The sequence below is a fragment of the Hemicordylus capensis genome, chromosome 2, assembly GCF_027244095.1.
Source record: "Hemicordylus capensis ecotype Gifberg chromosome 2, rHemCap1.1.pri, whole genome shotgun sequence".
In the NCBI taxonomy this organism is placed as follows: Eukaryota; Metazoa; Chordata; class Lepidosauria; order Squamata; family Cordylidae; genus Hemicordylus; species Hemicordylus capensis.
Window position 1 is genome coordinate 285,413,116 of NC_069658.1, and position 23,264 is coordinate 285,436,379.

Below are 23,264 nucleotides of genomic sequence, written 5' to 3' on the forward strand. Positions count from 1 at the left end.
CATCTGAGGAGGCCCATCTTCAATTACCACCAATACATTTGGTGGCGACCTAGAGGCAGGTCTTCACTGTAGCTGCTCCTGGGCTGTGGAATGCACTCCCGGCAGAAATCCATAATCTGAATTTATTATTGGCCTTCAGTAGAGCCCTTAAGACCTATCTGTTTGGCCTGGCCTTCCAGGGTTTTTAAAGTGTTTTTAAGCCATAAAGGTTTGGCCTGGTTTTCCAGAGTTTTACAAACTGTTTTAATTGTTTTAATAATGGCTTTATATTGTTTTTACAATTTTTGATTTTAATAGTTAATTTATTTTAGTTTTGTTGTAATGTAAATCACCCTGAGTCATTTTTGGAAGGGTGGTATAGAAATCAAATCAAATCAAATCAATCAATCAATAAATCTAATAATAAAGCTGGAATTTCAGAAGCTGCAATTGCATCAGAACCAAAGAGCTGTGACAATGAATGCTTTAGCTGGATAAACTGCCAGCTTGTATCTGAAGGTATATCAAACTCAGTTCTCAAAGTTTCAAAGGATTTAAAAACAGCTTCAGAAGATATCAATTGATCTAATGTAATGATGCTACAAGAGGCTCATTTAGCCTAATAGAAAGACTTACGAGCAATTTTCAAATTGAGATTCACCCACAGTGTAAGCTCTTCATGCTGAAAAGGATCAAAGCCATGTCTAGAACACAGGATTCTCCATATATGCCTTGCCACTTTAATTACCGGTAGTGACCCATATCCACAACCAAATAATGATTCTTGCACCTGCCAAGATTTCACTGGGGTCAAATAATGATTCTTGAGCTGTGCCCAAGATGTAGCTGAGACCTGGGACTCATTGAAACTGAAGATAAAATGTACCAAAAAGAGCAGTGAAAAGCATTTTCCACCCTCCTAGCCATCTCTGTATCTTTATCCAAGATAGGTTTCCCTTCCATTAGCAATTTTTCATGCAGTTTAGTGCAGGTTTTTTTCATAACAATCTGATCCCTGAGCATTTCATCAGCAAACTCACAGGTTACACTTAAGGCACACAATCCTGTGACATATTGATCAATAGATTTGCCAAGCAGCTGGGTTCTAGAATAGAAACTGTAACGTTCAGCGATCTCATTCAAAGTAGGGTTGAAATTATCATCTAAGGCTTGAAAAGCAGCTTCATAAGGGTTGGCATCCCCTCCCAAGTTGGTAGGAGTATATATTCTTTGGGCTTCAGGGCCCAGGCAGTGAAACGATATAGACTTCTGCTTACCTGGAATAAAATCACGGGTCTGTATAGTGAGGAGGTAATTGCAGAAAGAGAACCTCTATTGTTTCCAGGGAAGAGCAGGTTCTGCTGGGTTGTTTTTGGCCACACAAATGGCCACTGAGCATGCACAGAGGCTAGATGAGTGCCCTAGGTGAAATCTCTGCCACTTGGGATACCGGGTGGGCTGCTGCTGCTCCCCGTGTCTTCCAGGTGCCATCAGTATTGCCAGTAATAACTTTTAAAAGTACCTCTCACCTCCCCGCCCCCGCAACACTCTCACCAGCCACCACTGGATTAGTGGATTAGCAACCCAGGTGGACGAATAAGGGAGCCATGTCATAGCAGTACACTTCCCAAAGGAAGAGATGTGTGCATACATGCTGCTCCTCATACGATTGGGCAGCTAGTCAGATGGTAGTATCTAAACTGGTCCACTGTGTTTAAGGAGGTACCCCTTAAGTTCCTTTGAGGAGACTTTGATAGTTTCCTCCTGGCAGGGTCATACTCAGGTGATTAAATTTTGTTGTTAAGTCACATTTGTAGCCTTTCAGCTCTAGCCAGGAGATATTCTCCAAGATGGACTTAAAAAGGAACCTGAGAGACTTCAGCAATGTGTGTAGTGAGCCACAGATTAGCAAATGCCCTACACAAGGCAACAAATAACCGACAGAGCAAGTCATCCTGTAGGTCTTTTCTCATTCACTATGGAATATTTACTAATACTTTGAATGAAATATGACACATGATAGAACATTAAATGTGACACGGTACTATATATATATATATATATATATATATATATATATATATATATATATAAATAAACCCAGATCTCATAGTGACTTCCTTTAATTTTACAATTGAAAAAGACAGATGAGCACATCAGCAAATGCATTCTGCAGCTGCAGTATGTATTGTTTCCCCGTCTACAGAAAGGAGGAAGAGGTGCTAGTGAGTGTGAAAAGAGGGGCCAAACTGATGGCTGAGCTAATATTCTATTGGCTGGTATGCAAATCTGTCTTTTCAGTTGCAAAACCAGGCTTGCAGTATGCCTGCAGAATGCACTGTGCATCTTTTTGTATTGTGTCTGTCTTCATCCTTTGTTGAAGGTGAAGCACCGATGTTCTTTTTGAATGCATGCTAAATAAGTAGCGTGCCAATGTCAGTCATTGAAAAGATAAAAACAGACATTAGTGACAATTATATGTCAGATTTTCCAGGTCAGTTAACAGTGTTTCAGAAAAGGCAAATATGCCTTAAGAAATAGGCCCTTTAAACGTCCTTTGTAGGACAGATGTTCTGCATGGATAAGTACAAAGAGAACAAAAAAAACCACATTGTCAGATAGTCTAGTAATCATAAGGGCAGAACAATGACTCTGGTAAAAACAGCAACTATTTCATATACAATTTGAGCGAAGACAGAAAGTAAAGGTTGAAATAATATTACATAGGATTGCATGCTAAGACTGCCTGATGAAGAGATTAAAATGCACAGCAAAGTGGCACAAACATATCCAATCATCTTCCTATCAGAGTCTGCAACTATCGAGAAGATATTTATTTATAGCTTTCCTCCTCTTTGCTGTTTAAAATGAAGAGGCAGTGTGAAAAACCTATCACTTCTGAAGGTTTTTCCAAGCTGTGGCTGACTCAAATTGCTGTCTAAAAAAATACAAAGAACAGATTGTTTGAAGGTATTGACACTGAGATGGTGAAGGGAAATCTATTTCTGGAGGTAGGACCAAATGTTTAAATGGGACTGAGCTAGATTTAGGCCAGGCTCCAAAGAGCACTGTAGAAAGGGCTTCCAAATACACCCAGATATGTTCTCAAAATCTGCTTCTGGCCTACAGTCTCTTGTACCACATTTGTTGTTGCTCCATAAGGTGCCCCTATTTCCAGGAATAGCTTTTGGGGGGCTACCGTTGGAAAGGTGAGCCTGAACATTCCCTTTGGGTGCCAGTGTGCAGCCCCTGGATATGTCATCTAATGTCTAGTGTGACTAAATTGTGGTCCAGAAGATATGGGTACCACTTGAAATATTCAAGAAAACAATCAGAAGCATAATGAGGCAATCATTAGTGAGCATGTGAGCATCCCACTCCTTCTTGACATACTCTGGGATTTAGGGAGCCCAAAAGGAGATCAGAAGCCAGCAGTGCAACCAGTGGTGTCAAACTTAGAGCCTCTTCAGGAATTGTAAGGTTGCTGTAGGGAGAAGTTACTGACATGGGAGAGAGAATCAGCTAGCTAGAAGGCAGATAGTAGGCCTGTGGGTCATATTGCATTGAGTTCAGTGGAGGAAGTGCTGGGAAGTGATTACACTCCCTCTCTGGTGCTCTCTGTGCACCTTCCAAGATGGTGCTAGAATGTAGCAGGGTTTAAGGAGACTTTGGAACAGGTGGACGTATGTTAGGGATCCAGGTACTGCACTAGTGGAGCCAGATCGTGGGCAGCCTGTGTCCGGCCGCGGTGGCCCCACTTGCCCCGCCCCCTTTGTCTGACATCAGACGTGGAGGTTAGCCACGCTCCCGTGTCTGACGTCAGACACAGAGGGTGTGGTCTGGCTCCTGAACAGGGCCATACGGCCTCGTTCGGGAGTTAGATCCCAGCCAGCACAGCATTTGCGGTGCAGCAAGGAGCAGCTCTTCCCTGCCTTAAAGGCAGGCCCCGCTCAGGAGCTAAACCAGCACCCCCCGTGTCTGATGTCAGACGTGGGGGGTGATGTCAGGGCCGTGAGGCATGGCCCATGAGGGGCGGCAACCCGAGTTCTTCAAACCCAGTCGTCCAATGGTGGCTACGCCCCTGAGGTACTGCACAAAGCTGAGCTGAGTCCTGGAAGTACTCACCTCCAATGAGGTATATGAAGCATATTGTGAGCAGTTTTGTCTGAAGCTTTGCATAGATAGCTAGCTAGATAGACAGACAGACAGATAAGCAAGCAGGCTGTGTGGGAGGTAAAATAGTTGCCTTATGGCTCTTGGCCTCTGAAAGATGTTGATATGCATACCTCCCACTACAGTTCAGTTGGCACAAATAACTATAACAAAGTGAGTGCAGTTGATGTCATCAAGGTCTTTAGGGCCACAGTTTTCTAAAATGACAGGCTTTGCTAAGCTACGTAATGCATATTCATTTAACACCCCCTTGTAGCATTTGCCCTGCCACAGAATGCTTCCAGTGCTGAAATGCTGTATTGAACCTAGCTTGTAATGTCATATACCAAGAAATCATTTAATGACAAAGCAATTCTTAGAACTTAGCTTTCAGAATACTCAGAGTAGCAATGCACACTTATTCATCCCGTGCAGGATGGTGGAAATTACGGAGTTGGAGGGGGAGTGACTCTGCATTTCAATTCTGTAACAATTGCCAGAGGAAAATAGAGGTATGCTTGTTTTGATGCTAAATGCATGCAGGGTGAGTGATTGTGCATACAGGATCACATCCTGCATCAGACCCTGCCTCCATATGCAATTGAGTGTCTGCATGGTTGTATGTATGTACAATTGTAAGGGGGTAGGCTCTCTCCACACTATTTAGTACCATGCAAAAACAGAGCTTTCAATTGCAGGGAGAAAGTCATGTACTTATGTAGGCATTCAGCTCAACATAAATAGGTCTAATCTTTGCACTTTGCTTAAAAAGATAGAGCTGACAAGTAAGCCAAGTACAAGCTCAATGTTCAACAGCAAAATTGTTAAAATGTATGGCTAAAGAAGAAGAAAAATTGCAATTACTTAATAATTGTAATAATACTCTGTAACTCCATTTGTTTTCCTTATTAAAAACATCTTAGGTTGTTCATTTGTTAATATCAAATTCTTTTTCATTAGTATATTTGTTTCCCCTATTTGTTGACATCCAGAACAGCACTAGCAGAAGAGCTAGCACAAGCAATTTTCTTCTTCCCACCCTCCCTGCAGCTTCCAGAGCCACCCAAAAAGCTGTCCTTGAGGACCAGATGACCCTTGGCCATGGTGTGGAATGCAGCATCTGTTGCTTCAGGAGAAAACTCTGAAAAGCACACAGAAACACCTTCTACTAGAAGGCTCTTCTGCTGCTGCAGCCAGCTGTGCCACATCTGAAGGTGGCATTGCTGAAGGTCCCTCAACTGTTGGGTCACTTAGCTTTTCAGCCTGCAGAGAGGAGGATGGGGAGGACTGCGTGTGCTGCTAAATTTGTGTCCCAGTAGCACTACTCTCGATGCCAACAATAGCTCTATTTCCCATTGCTTTCGATGAGAATGACCAGTAGCTGGTCATAGCTGCCACCAGATGCAGCTGCCCATAATCTCTCTGCTTTCAATTCAATTGATACAAAAATATTCAGGAAATAAACATTTCAAATGCTTGGGCCTTCTAGTACCACTTTAAAGGACTAGACCTGCAAAATTTCTGACAGGAAAAGGGGTCCCTATTTTTAAAAATGTACACAGATATTGAGTCGAACTACTGTCTTAACTATTTGTAAGAGATGAACCTGCAAATGCTCAGTTTCTAAGGTAAAATGATTGACACGGGCAAAAAACAAGCCTTCTTTCTCTCTTATATAGACTTATGCAGGTCTTTCCACTTGCTACTGTGATTATAGGACTATGTATGTAAAGAAGACATATCACAGTTTTTGACACTTTTGCTAAAATGGAAACAGGGAGCCAATCCATGATTAGGTGAAAAACTTTTTCTGTTGGGGGAGCAGTCCCTGAAGGATCAAGTTTGCAGTCTGGACCAGGTTTTGCTCCTGGATGCCCAGGTGGTAGTTGTGGCCAAGGACTCCAGTACCCAGTTTTGGCTGGTGCATCAGCTGTGCCCTTTCCTGGAAACAGCAGAGCTGGCCACTACTACCCACACTTTGGTCACATTAGGGCTTGCCTACAGAAACACACACTGTTCAGGGCTGCATGCAGAGTATGTACCGTCCTTGTTCCAAAACAATTGGTTGAAACTTGTTCAAAAACAGGCTGCTCTCAGCAGTCCAATATAGGGATCATGTGAGTCCTTTTCTTCTCTATCTACATGTCTCCTGGTTCGTTTCCAGGCTCAGTCAAAAGTGCTGGTTGTTACCTTTAAAAACCCCAAGTGACTTGGAACCAGGGTTTCTTAAAGACTGCATCATTGTTCCACATAAACGGTTCTAAATGTTAAGATCTTGACATTGGTATTTTCATCTGTGGCACCTAGACTGTGAAACTTCCTCTCTCTGCAGTTGCCTGACCAAGACTTGTGTTATCAAGACAGACAATTTTTTTACTGCTGAGTCTGATATACATCTAATAATGAATAAATAACTCCTGTGTTGAAAGAATTACATTGGCTGCTGATATGTTTCCAGACAAGGTGATGGTTTTTACCTATAAGCCCTAAACAGCTTAGGCCCTGGGTATTTGTCTTCTTCGCCATGAGCCCCACCGCCTGTTAAGACTATCTGGAGAGGTTCGCCTGCGGCTACTCGGGAACAGGCCTTCTCTGCTGCTGCCCCTGAACTTTGGAATGTGCTTACTGTTAGAATAAGAGCCTCCTCATCTCTGGCAACTTTTTAAAAGGCGCTGAAAACACATTTATTTATCCAGGCTTTTAATTAGATTTATAGTTTTAAAAAGTTGCAAGACTGGGTTTTAAATGTTTTTAATGTTTTAAATGATTTCAATTGTTAATTAATTTGATGTTTTAAATTATTTTAATGGTAAACCACCCAGAGACACAAATTTTAGGCAGTATGAAATATTTCAAATAAATAAATTAATAAGTGTGTGTGTGTGTGTGTGTGTGTGTGTGTTGAAGACTGACGCAGTACAATCTCGCTTTCTCTGCTCTTTCCCTTTGACCTCTCACCTCACTGTAACTTCCATCTAGTCTATTCCGATTACGGAGAAATGAAAGCTAAAATGACTCTGAAGGAGTTTCAACCACTGAATTAGTATATGACATTCAGAACATTTCCATAACTTTATTTATTTAATAGTAACTTGTGGGTTTCACTCATTTCAGTTTTTCATTTATTACAAAGTGAATGCACATCCCCATTACATATATAAACAACAAATGTAGAAGACAAATGAACTGTATCACATACTCATGATTTACTCATTTTAATTATCCAATTTAAAGCTGTAAAACTACTCATTATATTGCAATCCAATTCAGCCACCTGCTCTCAGATATACTTGGGAAAAAGATGCAAGTTAGACAAGTTATTCTTTGACAGGACATCTGGCTCCTCAGTAGGACTGGCACTCAGGCCAATGTATGGCTTAAATATCAGAATATTTAGAGATCCAGAATTATGACCTGTGCACACAAAACAGCCACCATGTTGAGTTGAGAGTGCCTGAAACTGCTCCCCATAGTGCCTACTTCCACATAGCAAGCTGTTCCTGTGCAAAGGTTTTCCATGCAAACAGGGCAGATTTCTCTGCACTGTCAGAGTCTTTAAAAGGTGGGGGGAGGGTGTTGCTGGCCATAGGGAAAATTATTGTGAACCTTGGTGCTCCAATAGCCTGGATATGTGAAGCTGGCTGTCACAGAAAACAAATCTTAGGTGACATTACAAAGCAAATATTTCATTTTCCCACACCCCAGTTTCAAGCCTCTGAACATTCTGGTATATATGTCATGCATCGGTTCCAGTACCAGCTCTAATAGAGAATGACAAGGTTGTTCACACAGCCTTGAAACCCGGGGTGGCAAGTGCTGGGTGGGAAGGCAGCATCGCACCTACTTTCCTCCCAGATGATCCTTGTGGTGTCCCCGGCCTCACCACTTGTGCACCCACATGAGCCACATTGTCAGGAGCAGCACAGCCATCTTGAGGCTAGGGAAACAAAGCCCAGCTTCCAGAAATCCCACAATGCAGCACATGAGCATAGTGCATTGGAAGATCACCCCGCTGCTGAACACTCTAGCCGCCCGGCTCTATGAACACTCAGGCTGCAGGCAGCCCAAGCATTCATACAACCGGAGACTGGAGTAGAAGGGCAAGACCATTATGAGACTAATAAGACTGTATGCTCATGTAGTGTACCTGTCTGAAGCTGTCTGCCACTGTAGAAGCTAAAGTAGTGACAGCAGAGGTAGAAGTGGTCCAGTGTGCAAGGTCTCAGAATGCTTTAAGGTTATTGGGAAAGGGATCGAGGGAAGCAAAAAAGGAGAGCTTATGAAAACAAAGAAAAAGATGAACAAGACTTTGAACCTTCTCTACTGCAATATTTCAATGGTGAATAGGACTGTTGATTGACTCCCATCTTAATCTAATCAATCAATTTATTGGAAAGGGATATAGGAGATAGGGATGTGCAAACAAGTTCGAATCTGAACCTGTTTGAAGTTGAACCACTTCAGTGTGATGGCTTGATGTCATGCCGAAACCCTCCCCCCACAGCTCAGCAGGACATCAGCCCTCCCCCCACTGGCCTCCATTTTCCTAAAATGACCCAGCCACACAGGACCCATTGCGCATGCACAGAGGCTTCCCAAATGGCTGCTGCAATGGGGGGGGGAAGGCCCGGAAAGGGCTGATGATTGCCCGAATTGGGCATTTATTTTTTTTAGCAAAACGGAGACTGGTGGGCAGAGGGGGAACATCTGTGGACCCCCCCTGAGAGGGAAAGCACAAAATAAATGTCATGAACAACCCCCCCCCCCCGCTGAACCGGGCGGGGTAGGATTTTTTTGGGGGGGAACCTAACTGACGTAGTCCAGTTCGAGGCTGGTTTGGCCTTGAACCAAACTGGGGCAGTCAATTTTGTGCACCCCCCTAATAGGAGATACTCATCCCTGCAGTGGACATTGTCAGTGTTTCCCTAAAGAGGCTCATCTCACACTCTGTAAATAGTGGCCTCTGTTTTCCAAATCTTTGTCTTCCTAAACACATAGTCTTCCTTAATCTATCTATCTATAGTTTGCAAAAGTTGTTTCTGGACAGGGGCGTATCTAGGGTGGCGCAGGCAGGGCACATGCCCCGGGTGCCACTTGAAAGGGTGCACCATTTTAAAAAAGTAAATATTTTGAAAAAATGGCTACCGAAAACAAAATGGCCACCGTGCATGCTCAAATGGCATCTGTGAGGCCCTAGGCCATGCCAGGCCTCACAGAGGCCATTTGACCATACACGGTGGCCATTTTGTTTTCAGCAGCCTTTAAAATTTAAAAAAAAATGGCCACTGCACATGTTCAAATGGTCCCTGCAAGGCCCTAGAGGCCAGCGGGGGGAGGGGGAACCTTTGCAGACCCCCCATGGCCTTTAGGAAGCCCCCCCAAAGCGGCTACAGGTATATGTGTATGTGTGTGTGTGTGTGTGTGTGTGTGTGTGTGTGTGTGTGTATATATATATATATATATATATATATATATATATATATATATATATATATATATAAAGTCACTGTACACATATTCAGTTTGGCACTATGTACAGAGAATCAGGGCATGTGAATACTGAGCTGAAGCTTATGAGCTAGGATTGTATTCATTTGCTCTTACTTTGCTTCTTGTGATAAGTGAGTTAAATGTGAAGTCTTAATAATATGGCTATTAATGGTGAATTTGTCTTTGAATCAGTAAGAAATCCTTAGTATTAAGGCCCACTGGGAATTTCTTATTCTCTTTCTCTTATTTTAACTGTCTTCCTGAAATACTAGAATATATTCCAAGCAGTAACACAGTTTACTCTGCATATCCTTTAATTATTTTTAGAGTATCTGAGAAAAGTCAAATTCTTGATTTATTTTTAAAACTTATGTAATAGTGATGCTACAAAGCATATTAGAGAATTAGACAGGCACTTTTGTTTAGTTTCCGAAGAACACCTCCACATAGTATTTGGGTATTTCATGAGACCCAGCATACTGAAATTATTAGTTTTCTATCATTCTTTTGGTCTGGAAATAGTTTTTGAAATATTAAAAGATTAACGAGCTTGACTTGTATTTTTGAGCTGATATTGTGGTAAAGTTATCTGAAAGATGGATGTCAGATGTTTGGACAGGGGGCGCAATTTCAGTGGTTGCCCTAGGTGCTATTTTCCCTAGATACACCTCTGTTTCTGGATGAACAAATGAGAGCATATCTAAGGTCATAAATGCCTTGATGAGTGATAATCGCTTACACCTTTCCTTAAAGCCATCTTTTCTTACACCCATCTTCCCCAGCCAAAGCTTCACTCTTGGTGAATAAAATGTGTCATAAATACAGGGGATCTACTCTGTCCATTGACATGCACTCCTGTTTTGCTCCTCTTTCCTTTTGTATCGCTTTCAAAGCTTACCCCAAGCAAGAAATTGGAAGAAGTTATAAATGTAGGCAGAGATGAACCAGCACAGTGGTACTTTGTCTGCAGAGTTAGCTGCAGTAAAAGGTGAATTGTGGATTGGGATAATATGACATTGGTTGTCATTGATGGTAAAACTCCTGCCAACTGAGTAAAGAGGTACCTTTTAATGTGGTGGCTCTCATATTGAATCCCTGTTCAGTACAGCATAGCATTCATCTGATGCAGTTGTGGTTGTTTCTATGAGCCCCTGTGGGCAATGGGACCATCTTCCTATTCCTTTTGTTAAGTAAACTGCTTGGAGAACATTTTAGTTGAAAAGTGGCATATAACCTATGCACTTCCAGCTGAGTCACTAAGCATTCATGTTCTTTTCTGATTTGGGTGGGAGGCACAATAAATAATTGAGACATTTCGTGGGAGGGGCAAAGAGGAAGGGACAAATCCTCATCCATTTCCATGAAAGAAAAATATGGGGCTATGCAGAAAATAGTAATGCAGATGAGATCATACAGATTCACAGCAGTGAACATTCTGCTTCTGTCCTACAAATAAATCATATCAACACCTCCTAATTTCAGAATTAGAACTCTGATGCCACATTTAGGGAAAGGTCAAGAGACCTGGTTTCAGATGCCAAGAACCACAGGAGGGACACAGACTTCACGGATTACACAGAGGTTAGAAACATAGGAGCATAGGCATCTGCCATATACTGAGTCAGACCATTGGTCCATCTAGCTCAGTATTGTCTACACAGTCTGACAGTGGCTTCTGCAAGGTTGCAGGCAGGAGTCTCTCCCAACCCTATCTTGGAGATGCCAGGGAGGAAACTTGGAACCTGAGATACAAATATGAATACGAAGAATATTTATATACTGCTTTTCAACAAAAAGTTTCCAAAGTGATTTACATAGATAAATAAAAATGGCTCCCTGTCCCCAAAGGGCTCACAATCTAAAAAAGAAAAATAAGACAGCCACCAGCAACAGCCACTGGAAAGATGGCTTCCCAGAGTGGCCCCTTCCCCTAAGTGGAATATCTTACAGTGCTCATATGTGGTCTACCATTCAAATGCAACCAGGGTGGACCCTGCTTAGCAAAGGGGGCAATTGCTACCACAATACGAATATGAATACAAATATGAGTGTGTGTGTGTGTGTGTGTGTATAGATAGATAGATAGATAGATAGATAGATAGATAGATAGATAGATAGATAGATACCGCTTTTCAACCAAAATTTCCAAAGCAGTTTACATACAGAAATTAATTAATTAACTGCCTCCCTGTCCCCAAAGGGCTCTCAATCTAAAAAAGAAACAAAAGACACCAACAACAGCCACTGGAGGGATGCTGTGCTGGGATTGGATAGGGCCAGTTGCTCTCCCCCTACTAAATAAAAAGAATCACCGCTTTTAAAAGGTGCCTCTTTGCTCAGTCAGTGGGACCAGCTCTCCTCCTTCCCAAGAATACATAGCTGTCTTTGAATTCAGGATCATTACAGAAGGTAGGAACATGACCTCAGTGTTTGATTTCTAGTTTTATTTTTGTACAAGCTTGTTCACCTAGATACCAGAGCAGTAAATTAAATAAATAATGTTACTCTTATAATGGGGCCTTTACTTCTACATGTGATCTGGTAGGGTGCAGTATTTTGCTTAATTTCTAAGCATATATTGTATTCCTTTCCCAGAGTCAGTATATCCCAACAGGATTGTTCTTCTGCTCCTGGGCTGAAGCCATGCTTACTAGACCCATGTTTGATTCTTGTCGTATTAGTGCAGTGTATCAATGAATACACCTTCAATGTCAAAACAATATGTTAATAACAATGCCCATATGAAACAGTACCCACTTCTTTGCACATATTGTGTAATGAAATAATGAACATATTTCATTCCTCAATCCAGAGACCAAGGTCTATCTTGCCATTTGATCCTTGGAAGTAGCCCTAGAGCTCTAATTTTAATTGCCAATGACTTTTATGAAACAGTGTTTTAACTGGTAAATTACATCTGATTTTAGCTAAAGAAAAGGTCATCTCTAATATTAACTGTTGCCAAACTTGTGGAAATCCAATTATTTCATTATTGTTTACTCTACTGTATAAGACTTGCAAGATCTGGTTTTGAGAGCTTTTTAACAGAGCATTGGGATAGGGGAAAGGACTTAGGTGGTGGTTGACTATATTTAGTGGAGCAATATAATTTAGTTTTCTAGCAGCAGAACTGTAATCTGAGATTTTGGGTTGTCATGCTGCTAGAATTTATGGGCTATTTTAAATACAGCAATTACATGTAGTGAAAATTGCTCAGGAGCTTTAGGAGATAAATGGAATTTTAATATTTTTCTATCCTATTTGGTTGTCCAATATTTTTTAGTACATGCTCCAGGAAAAAAAATAATGTACAATATAGGAATCAAGAACTACATGGTTCCTTAATAAAACTTTCAATATATTGCAAAAATGCCAGGCTGCAGGTAAAGGACTTCTCATTAAACAAACAACTAAGCTGTCCTTAAAAAAATCAGTATTTACTATTAGTGGAAGGCTACAGTAAATAATGAATTGTCGGTAAGGAGCTATGGATAATTATCCATCATGAATTCAAATTATCTGTTTTAAACCTTGAGTTGTGTAAAAGGAAAAAAGACAGAGAAGGCCGAATGATATATTTCCTGCATCACTAATATTATTTTGCTAGAAAAGACATTTTTACTTGAATCAGTAACTTTTTGCTAACTTAGCACTTCAGGCCCACTCCAATTCAGACAATTGTATACAAACTACTTAAAACACTTCACAAATGACTCCACAAACACTCTTTTAATTAGAGCAGACTTCCTGAGTAAACCTCAGAAGAGGAGATTTACAGTGACTGTACTATGGCTTCTGTCATGTGTGGTCAGATACACCCAACTTACTTCCTGACCATGATAAAGAAAAGGAGAGTTCTCTTCCTTTGTAACCATTCTTACCACATTAGTAGGCACAAGTGAAAGTTTTATGTCTGGAGAGTGAGGGGGAAGTCACTTACAACCTCAAGTTTTATTTTATCTTATGTAGCTCTAAAACTGTATATCACATGATAAAGATCAACATAACACTTGGTTGAAGTAAATTTTGTGTGAAGAAAGGCACATTTCTCTAAAATGGCAAAATATGTCACAACTTTTGCTGTTATATATGCAAAGAAAATGTTACATATATTTGCTTTCATCTATCTTCTATCTATATATTTATTTCTCCTAGGCGTACCCGTCGCTAATCCCATGTGTGGTACCTCTCGCGAGAGTTCGCGAGCAGCTGCCGATTAGTGAAGGGGACAGGTGAGAAAGTAGGGATGCTGGAGGCCAGTGGCAGTGGGTGCCCAGCTCGCGGGAGCAAGTGGTGGCACACTGGCCCAGCCACCTGGAGCAGGCAGCAGTGGGCCACCTGGCCGGCAGAAGCAGCAGGTGATGGCAGCGGGCCAGCCTTGCCAACGGGAGCAGCAGGCTGTGGGCTATGCTGCCTCCGGGAGCAGGCAGTGGTGGGCTGCTCAGCTGGCAGGAGCAGGCGGTGGTGGCGGGCCAGCCTGGCTGCCGGGAGCAGCAGGCAGCAGCAGGCTACCTGGCTGCCAGGAGCAGGCAGCAGGCTGCCCGGCTGGTGGGAGCAGGCGTTGGCGGGCCGGCCCTGCCACTGGGTATTGGTGGGCAGGCAGGAGGAGGTGGCGGGCAGGTGGGAGGAAGTGGTGGGCTGGCTTTCTTCCAGCCTGCCAGCCAGAAAGTGCCGGGGTGGAGGGAGAATCCACCCGCCAGAAGCCATGGGTGATGGGGAGAAGTGGGCCAGACAGTGGGAGAGAAGGGGCCAGCCGGGCAGCAGAGGTGCAGATGCTCTGTGCCCGTCCCAGCTAGTTTGATATAATACTCAATCAAATGAAATGAAAGGCAGTGTTTTAGCGACACTAAACACGAAAAAGCACAGTTGAAATAGCTGAAACATGTCCCTGGAACAGTACTAAATTCTCTGCCATTTGGACATAATTTTGTGCAAGGAAAGAAGGAAACAGTTTTGTGTAAGATTGAGTTTGTTTATGGGACTTGTTTGAAGCTGCTCAAAGGTTTGGCAGCCAAATATGAATCCCACAGTAGACCAATTAATAAATATATTTTTAATTAATTGAAAAATAGGTCCTATTTCTGGGGTGGGAGGAGAAAATATTTTAGGATAAATTTTCAGCTTTGATAAGAGAGTTGCGGGTGGGGGGAGAGAGAGAGAGGGAGGGAGGGAGAGAGAATCCATGAATACAAAATTCCATCAAAGCCCCACTTATTTAATCCTGGCATTGAGTCAAAAAGCTGCTGAGATCTCCATAATTTCTATCCAGTTATAAACCAATGGCCTGTAACACCCTCCCAATAATTGCTGGTCAGCCAGCTGTTTCTCCCTCTCCCTCTGGGGTTTTATAAGTGTCACTTTCTGGCTGGCTGGCTGCCTTCTTCCTCTCTCCAGAATAGGTAAGTCTGCTTCTCTCGAGTCCAAATAACAATTCAAAAAATCTCTGTTGAGATGGATGGTAATCTGACCAGCCCTCAATATGAAAAGTGGTTCCTATGTTAGTAGTCTCTACTTTGTTCTTGGGCAATTGTGTTCTGTGACTGTTGTTCTCTTTGAAATGCTGGCAATGGCCGGCATCCAGACTAGGGGTGTGCATGGACCATTTGGCACTGTCAGGGCCACATTCAGCTCGAATTAAGACCAAAACATGCCGAAGCGAACCAGTTTGGACAAACGTATCGGCTGGGCCAGTCAGTTTGACAGTCCGGCTTGAAATGGCCCAATTTCTGGTGGTTCAGTTCATGTTCCAACCAGTTCTGCATATTCCTAATCCAACTAGGGATGTGTAAAACATTTCAACAATGAAATGTTTCAACTCAAATTGGGTTGTTTCAAGCTCAAAACAAAACAAAAAAACCCTTTATAAAAAGGGCCTGTTTTAAGCTTGGAACAAAACAACCCTGTTTTGATCAAAATATTTTGATATTTTGAGTGCCACCCCCACCCCCAACAATGATTGGTTTTCTGGCACTGGCTTCCAATTGATTTGCAATCTCCTTGATTCTTGGTTGGCTTGTTATACAAATCAAGTGTGGTCATGTGCAACTCTGCCCCCATTGGCTGGGGGGAGGAGCCCAAAAGAAGAAGGGAGTTTCATAATGTATAGGGACTGGGAGGAAGAGAGAGCCCTTATATTGTGCCTTTCTTGAAGATGGTGCATCAGGATGGAAGGTTTGGTTTTGTGGTTTTCTCAGCACTGAGTAGAATACACTGTGCTATTGCTGCTAAAACTATTTAGTATCGCTGGATCTCAAATTGACAAAAGCAGAACTTGGGTGCCTGCCTGCCTTGAGTTGTGGTTTGATATATTTATAAGATAGTGTTGTGGTGAGCAATGGACAGTAACAGCTCTCTATGTGTGTGTAATATTTCTTGGTGATTGCTGTAATTAGGGATGTGCACAAAATGGTTCATACATAACCCAGAAGGCAGGGAGGGGTACCTTTAAAAGGAGGCTGACCCCACACCCCTTTAAGGTCACTTCTTATCTCCCCCCACATCAGAGTTAGGGCTTAAATTTTTAAAAACCCCAAGGTGTCCAGGAGGCCATGAGGCAGAGCCAGGAGCAGACTGCCAGGCAGAAGGAGGGGTGATGCTGCTGGCCATCATGGGTGATGGCAAGCAGGGGAAGTTGCCGGAACAATGGGTGCAGTTGGTGGGCAAGCAGTCTGGTCACCCAGAGCCTCATGTGATCACCCAGACCATTGCGAGACAATTGCTTTGGACAACCAGCAATTCCAAATGGTGCTCTGACTGCTTGCGCCTGACTACAACATCTTCTCACACACCACTTTTAGCAGGCAGGTGGTATCTTCCCTGTACTAGGTGTACAAGGAGGCCATTTCAGGGCTACTGCACACAGCAGCTCATGATACCAGCATACACTTCACTGTGAATCTGTGGACCAGTACTAGTTGGAGGCACGTTGCTTTCCTGTCGCTCATGGCAGACTGGTGGGGGTAGGAGAGCACCAGGACATCTACTGCTGGTGGTGTGGCCAGCCCCTCTCATGCAGTGAATCATAGGTGGGTTGTGCTGCATGTGGTAATGGGTACTGAGCACATGGAAGGTGAGCTGTCAGGGGCCATGAATTGCAAGGAGGGGGGATGCCCATCCAGGCAGCCAAATCTTTACTGAGGCTTCATGGTCACAGACAATGCCGCCAACATCACAAAGGCAACCAAACAGGGTCAGTTTGTGTCCATCTGATGTTTGGCACACACTCTGAACCTGGTCGTGTGGTACACAATTGGCCATTCTGGGGCTGTGGCCAGGCGAGATATCCCCACTGCAGATGCTGGGTGCCATCCGGCTGCTGCCATAGCTGCTCTTGTGGAGAAGTGACACACAAAAATGTTTGTTTGTTACATTTTTATACTGCCTCAGTTTACTGCCTCAGCCAAAGGCTCTGGGTGGTGCACAACAACTCCCTAAAGCAATAACAACAACACACACCTAACAATCATCTAAAACAATTGACTTAAAACAATATAAAAACAGTTTTTAAACAATTTAAAACCACTGAAAAATTGTTAAAAACATTTAAGAACAATTTAAAAACCTTGGAAGGCAAGACCAAATATGTTGTGAGGGCTCTCTTGAAGGCCAACAATGGACCCAAGACTTGTATTTCTACTGGTAGTACATTCCGCAGCCCAGGAGGAGTTACAGAGAAGGCCCTGTTCCAAGTTGCCACCGGACATACTGGTGATGGAGACTGGAGACAGACCTCTCCAGATGACCTTAATGTGAGGTGGAGATCATACAGGAAAAGGTGTGTTTTAAGGTAACCTGGACCTAAGCCATTCAGGACTTTAAAAGTAATTACCAGTACTTTGTATTTTGCCCAGAAACATATCAGCAGCCAGTGCAGCTGTTTAACTACATGCATAATATGGTCCCTCCTGGCTACCCTAGAGACCAATCTGGCTGCCACATTTCAGACTAACTGAAGTTTCCAAACTACATACAAAGGCAGCCCCACCTAGGGTGCATTGCAGTAGTCAAGCTGGGAGGTTACCAGCTGATACACCACAGTTTTGAGACCATCCTCTTCAAGGAATGGACACAGCTGTAGAATCAGCCAGAGCTCATAGAAAGCACTCCTGGCCATAGCCCCCACCTGAGATACCAGGGTGAGGTCTGGGTCCAGGAGTAGTCCCAAGCTGTGTACTTGCTCCTTCGGGGAAGTATAACCCCATCCAGCACAGGAAACTCTAACTCATCCCTCAAATTCTGAGCCCCCACAGTGAGCACCTCCATCTTGCTTGGATTCAGTTTCAATTTGTTATCCCGCATCCAACCCATTACAGCCTGTAGGCAGGCATTTAGGGAATTAATGTCATTTCCTGATGTTGATGATGATGATGGTGATGATGATGATGACAAGGAGAAATCGATTAGGGTGTCATCAGCATATTGATAACACCCTGCACCAAATCTCCTGATGACCTCACTCAGAGGTTTCATGTAGATATTACAAAGCAGTAGATATTAAAAACACATGACCTGGCAAAGAGGTGTGGCTTGGAAGTGTGCAACCAATCCAGCCAGGACTGGATGCTCCTTTCTGAGATTGTCTTGGCACTCAAGCCATTCTTGTGTGTGCCAAGGCAGCAACACTGATCCAGGCTGTGCCCGCCACTCTTCTCGAGAAGATGATGGGTGAGCTCCAGAACATGCTGACTATTGAGAAAGCAATTCCAAGTGGCAGGTTTGCTGAGAGCTGGAGTGGTGGATCAGCTTACAATGCCTTTGTGTAAATTGGCAGAACATGTTTTGTCCTGCCTATGTGACCCAAGGATGAAGGGCAAAGTGGTCACCAGCCATAATCACCATGGCTGATTATGTGATATGGACTGGTGTCCTGACCCATGGGTCAGGCTGTCAGTCAGGGTCCATCTCCAATCTGAGGCCATGGTGTTATCCAGACACAGGCAGGCAGGGAGCAGGGATGTATACTGGCTGGAGAAGAAGAGGAAAAGAAGACTTCTCATGGTAAGAGTCTAGAAGTTTTGTTACTTACTTGTCAGATCATTGGTCCATCAGGCCATGACTGCTCTATTCTCCTGTCTCTCTGTGCCAGGAGGCAGGATGGAAGGAAAGTTTGATTCTGTGGTTTTCTCAGTAAACTACATATAATAGGCCAAGTATAATATGCTATCGTGTGCTATTGCTTGCTGTTGTAACTATTTGGTTTTGCTGGATCTCAGATTGATAAAGGCAGAACTTGGGAGCCTGCCTGTCTTCCTTGAGTTGTGGTTTGGTCTGTTTGTGAGAAGGTCTTGCGGCAGGAAATAGACAGTGGCAGCTCAGCTCTCTCGCTCTCTGATATTTTCTTGTTGATTGCTGTGAGATGAGTTCCATGTCTGGTCTTGAGAGTAACTTGTTCTTCACTCACTGCTCTGGTCTGCTCTTCAATCTGCATGCTGCATTGCAAGGTGTATTCATTCAGTCAAAATGTGATGTTGCTGAAGACCTTGCTGTGGTTGAGCTTATGGCTATGCTTTCAGACTGCTAAGGGTGCTGCTGTGACAGCCATTGCAAGTAAAGATGGAGTCATAACTGTGTATGAGAGAGAAACTTGTGCCAATGATGTTAATGCAGTGCACACACTGGCTAGCAGTGGATTCTGAATGAGTGATTCTTTTTTGGTCATCTTTGGAAAATGTGTTTAGCAAAATGTCTTGTTCTGTGTTGAGATGAACTGTATTTGTTTCTGTTCTGCAGTGTAGTTTTTGAAGGTAGGGTTGCAAAACGTGTGCACTCTGCTTGCTCTCCCCTTAGTGAACAATGGGAAACTCAAGTCACGGACACTAAAATGGTTTGAGTGGTACAGTGTGGTGCGTGCTACCTACCAACCACCCAACCCACAAAATAAATGGGCAAGTGGGTGATTTTCAGGGGTTTTTTTTTTAACCTAACCTCCCTTAAGACCCTATGGGGTGTTTTTTTTGGGGGGGTGGAATTGCCTGCTTGCCCATTTCTTTTGTGGGCTAGGGATTATGGGAGTTGTAGTCTACAACATCTGGGAATCCCTCTTACAGGGAACACTGCACCCAACCCACTGGTGTCCTTAGGACCTATGGGCGAATTACTTTTAAAAAATCAGTTTCATTAACTGAACTGCAGGTTAGATGAATTGATTCAAGTTTTTGCAATTTGATTTGAGGTTAAATCGAATCACACACAAAATTATTTATGAATATCTCCCTTTTCTTCGGAAGACCTCTACACTTCCATAAAATATGTTCCCTGCGGGGGCTGCCCCTCGGGGACATATATTCAGGAGACACATTGAGTTGTAAGAGAGATTGCAACAATTTTCCCCTTAGCAGTAACACAACAGCTCTGTCTGGGAGTCAGCCACAATTGCACTAGTGTAGTGGTAGTCTGGATGTCAGCCTGTCTTTTTAGAGTAGTATTACTCATTAAATGTTTGTTTATTTCATCAAATAATTGAAGGTGTCTACATGATTTTCTCTTCCTTGTTTTATGCTCACCACAACACTGCAAGGCGGGTTAAGGCCAAGAAATAATGACAGCCCCAAGGTCACCCAGTTTGCTTTATAGCTGCAGTAAGCTACTAGAATAATTTTATATTCACTAAAAGTAAAAATAAAAAAAATCAATGTACTAAAAAAAGTCAGCTGTTGTATGTTGTATTCATTCTTTGTATGTTGTTGCATTTTTCATTTTTGTATGTTCTTGAATGAGATACTGTTGATAAACCAGAATATTCTTTGTATACCTGCATTTTGGTTTTAAATGGATTTTTCAACTCATTTGTTAAGAGCAGTTAAGTGCTCACTGTACATTTGTTTCCATCAGCTGCCTCCTGACATTTTGGACTTTCACTGCTTGAGGCTTGGGCTTATAATGAGGCATGTAAACTTTCTGTAGAAGTATAATTGTAATGGTGTTGTGAGGTAAAAACAAATGAAAACACCAAAGCTCTTAATCTTGTGTTTCTAGCTTATGTTTAACACCCCCCCCCCGCAAGGGGTGAACTTTAAGAGCACAATAATGGTTATTCATGCTCCAAATATCCTTTAGATTTTTTTCCCCTAATTGCCTTCCAAATTTCATTTCTCTTAATTAAAAACAAATATGAATGGAAACGATTACAAATATGACAAAAACTCTAGCTACTTTTCCTTGTATATGCAAGCAAAAAAGTAATTAGATTTTGGTGGTGCCATTGATTTTGTTAGTTTCTTTCCCCCTTTTCTTAGCGAAGGCTCAGAAGGGGTGGGGGAAGAATAAATTACAATGTGTATGTTGCTATGATTTATGCTTTTGCTTATAAATCTTGACTATTTCTTCATTTTCCTAACCTAATTAGAGCTGAGTTGATGGCGTGAGTTTATTTATGTAGCTTTCTCTGCTGCATTTCCAGGCTTTGCTCTTCAGGACCATTTTTTTTTTTTAACTGAAGAAGAAGAAGAAACTGCAAGGCACCTTTCAATCTCTTTGGGCTCCCTGTTTACAGAAGAGAGATGGAGATGCCATTAAACACAAAAGGGATTGCTGTGTGCCTGCTTCCCTTTGTATTAAGTTTGGCAGCAGCAGCTATTGAAATACCGCTTTCTGGTAAGTTGTAGCTATTTACTGAATGTTCAGCTTTTCTCTCCTGTTGGAGAACAGATTAAATCTCAGACGATGTAGTGTTTTCATTTTAAGGTTTATTCTTTTCTAATGTGTTCTTTTGGGAATTCATATGTGATTGAAATGTAGCATTGGCTTTCCTCTTTTGACTGTTTCATGCAGAGCAGTAAATATGGCACATAGGTAGCTAAACATAAGAAGAACTTTATGGCACATAGACAGCTAAATATAAGAATAACTGTTAACTGGATGGATAAGATCTCCTTATTTTCAGGGTGGACCTTTGGTGTCTCAAAGTTCAGATTCCAGCTGTGAGTCCTTGAAATTTGTTTGATATTCCTGTACAACATAAATCAGAATTAATTGTTTGAATATTCAGCCCAAATTATGCCAATATCAAAAGAAAATGCTTATCTGTAGTGGAACTGCAATTTTGAATGTACTCAGTGTCAATCTTCCTGCTTACTCCTGCTAATTTGGCAGAGGCACCTTTTAATGTGGTGATTCTCTTTATTTAGCAGTGGGAGAGTAACTGGCCCTATCCACCCCCAGCACAGTACCTCCAGTGACTGTTGCTGGTGTCTGTCTTATGTTTCTTTTTAGATTGTGAGCCCTTTGGGGACAGGGAGCCATCTTATTTATTTATTATTTCTCTGTGTAAATCGCCCTGAGCCATTTTTGGAAGGGTGGTATAGAAAATAAATAAATAAATAAATCTTCTACAGTCCAACTCAAGCATAGATTAGAAGCTGTAATTGAATTTCTCAACCCCAAAAATGCCAGTAACAGCTCTGGATGAACCAGTTTGCCTTGGCAATGTTTGTATAGTACATCTGTTTGGACACTGATAATTAGACTGTGCATATACTTATGTTCAGTTACTGGATACTTAGATGGCCCCATGGAAGACACCAGGTGACATTGTGGAAGAATCTGTCTGGACATGAGACAGATGATATCCAGAGTTAGCAATGAAAGTATCCTCTGGAGTTTCAGACTCACTCCTATAGTCAATTGATCTTGCAAGAACTAAGCACTTCTACCCACTTACTCTCTCAATCCCACAATCTCTAGCACAATGTTTTCCTGCCATCAGAGGGTCCCCATGACCAATCCTCCATGGAATCTGGATGAATTATATTTTACAGAAAAGCCCCAACTTCGTGTTCAGGAATTTTGTTCTACCAGATGAAACTCTCATTCTGGTTTTCATGATAGCATACACAGTGGAAAACTTCCTGAAGCCTTGGAAGGACTTACAACTCTGTTCACCTCTTTGCCATGTACCTCCTGCAAGGTGGACACCAAATACACATCAGAGATATTAAATAGTTATTACAAAATTCAATCAAAGGGTAGTTTGGAAAATATTTCAATTTGCACACTGTTCAACACAGTGTTCAACAATCTTACCATCTGTTTATGCATGTACAGGTCTGTACACAGATACAGTTATTCACACATTAGCCCAATTCAGACAATATGTTGTACAAGTATACAGGCATTTGTAGATATGTACATGTTTTTGTGTGAATGACATACAGACGAACCATGTTATATGAGGAACCGCTATATGCAGTTTTGTGTATCTGCAGGTGTCAAAAAGACACCCGGCCTCCTTATCCGCAGATACAAAAGGGTTAAACCCACACATCCGTGGTTCCTAGAAGGCTGGAAATGACTGCATAGGTCATTTTCAGCTGCCATTTTGTCTGCCATTTCGTGACTCATTCTGTTAAAAAATCTGTTACATTTTGGGACCATTTGGGACTTTGTGGGGCATTGCTGGATGTCAGGAGACCCTTGGAGCATGGTAGGGCACTTTATTTGGTCAGTATTTCCTTTAAAAACACATTTTTTTAACCACATTTAAGAGTTTAGGAACCTAACTCTCATGATCCCATAGTCTCAATGCCTCATTATCCGCAATTTCATTACCCGCAGCAACCTGCAGGAATGGAAACCCTGCAGATAATGAGGTCCACCCGTATACTATTTAAAAGTGAATATTAGTATAGGATCCCTGAAATGAGAGT

General features: G+C 42.4%; 1 protein-coding gene across 4 annotated transcripts in view; it reads left to right on the forward strand.

The window, feature by feature from the left end:
* CHL1 (cell adhesion molecule L1 like) overlaps positions 1–23,264 on the forward strand; it is a 382,907-nt gene that overhangs the window by 205,864 nt on the left and 153,779 nt on the right. For all 4 annotated transcript variants that reach the window (XM_053291775.1, XM_053291772.1, XM_053291774.1 and 1 more), the window contains one exon: positions 21,020–21,213. In XM_053291775.1, coding sequence (XP_053147750.1) covers positions 21,120–21,213 — 94 coding nt within the window. In that variant the 5' untranslated portion in view covers positions 21,020–21,119. The remainder of the gene's footprint in view (positions 1–21,019; positions 21,214–23,264) is intronic.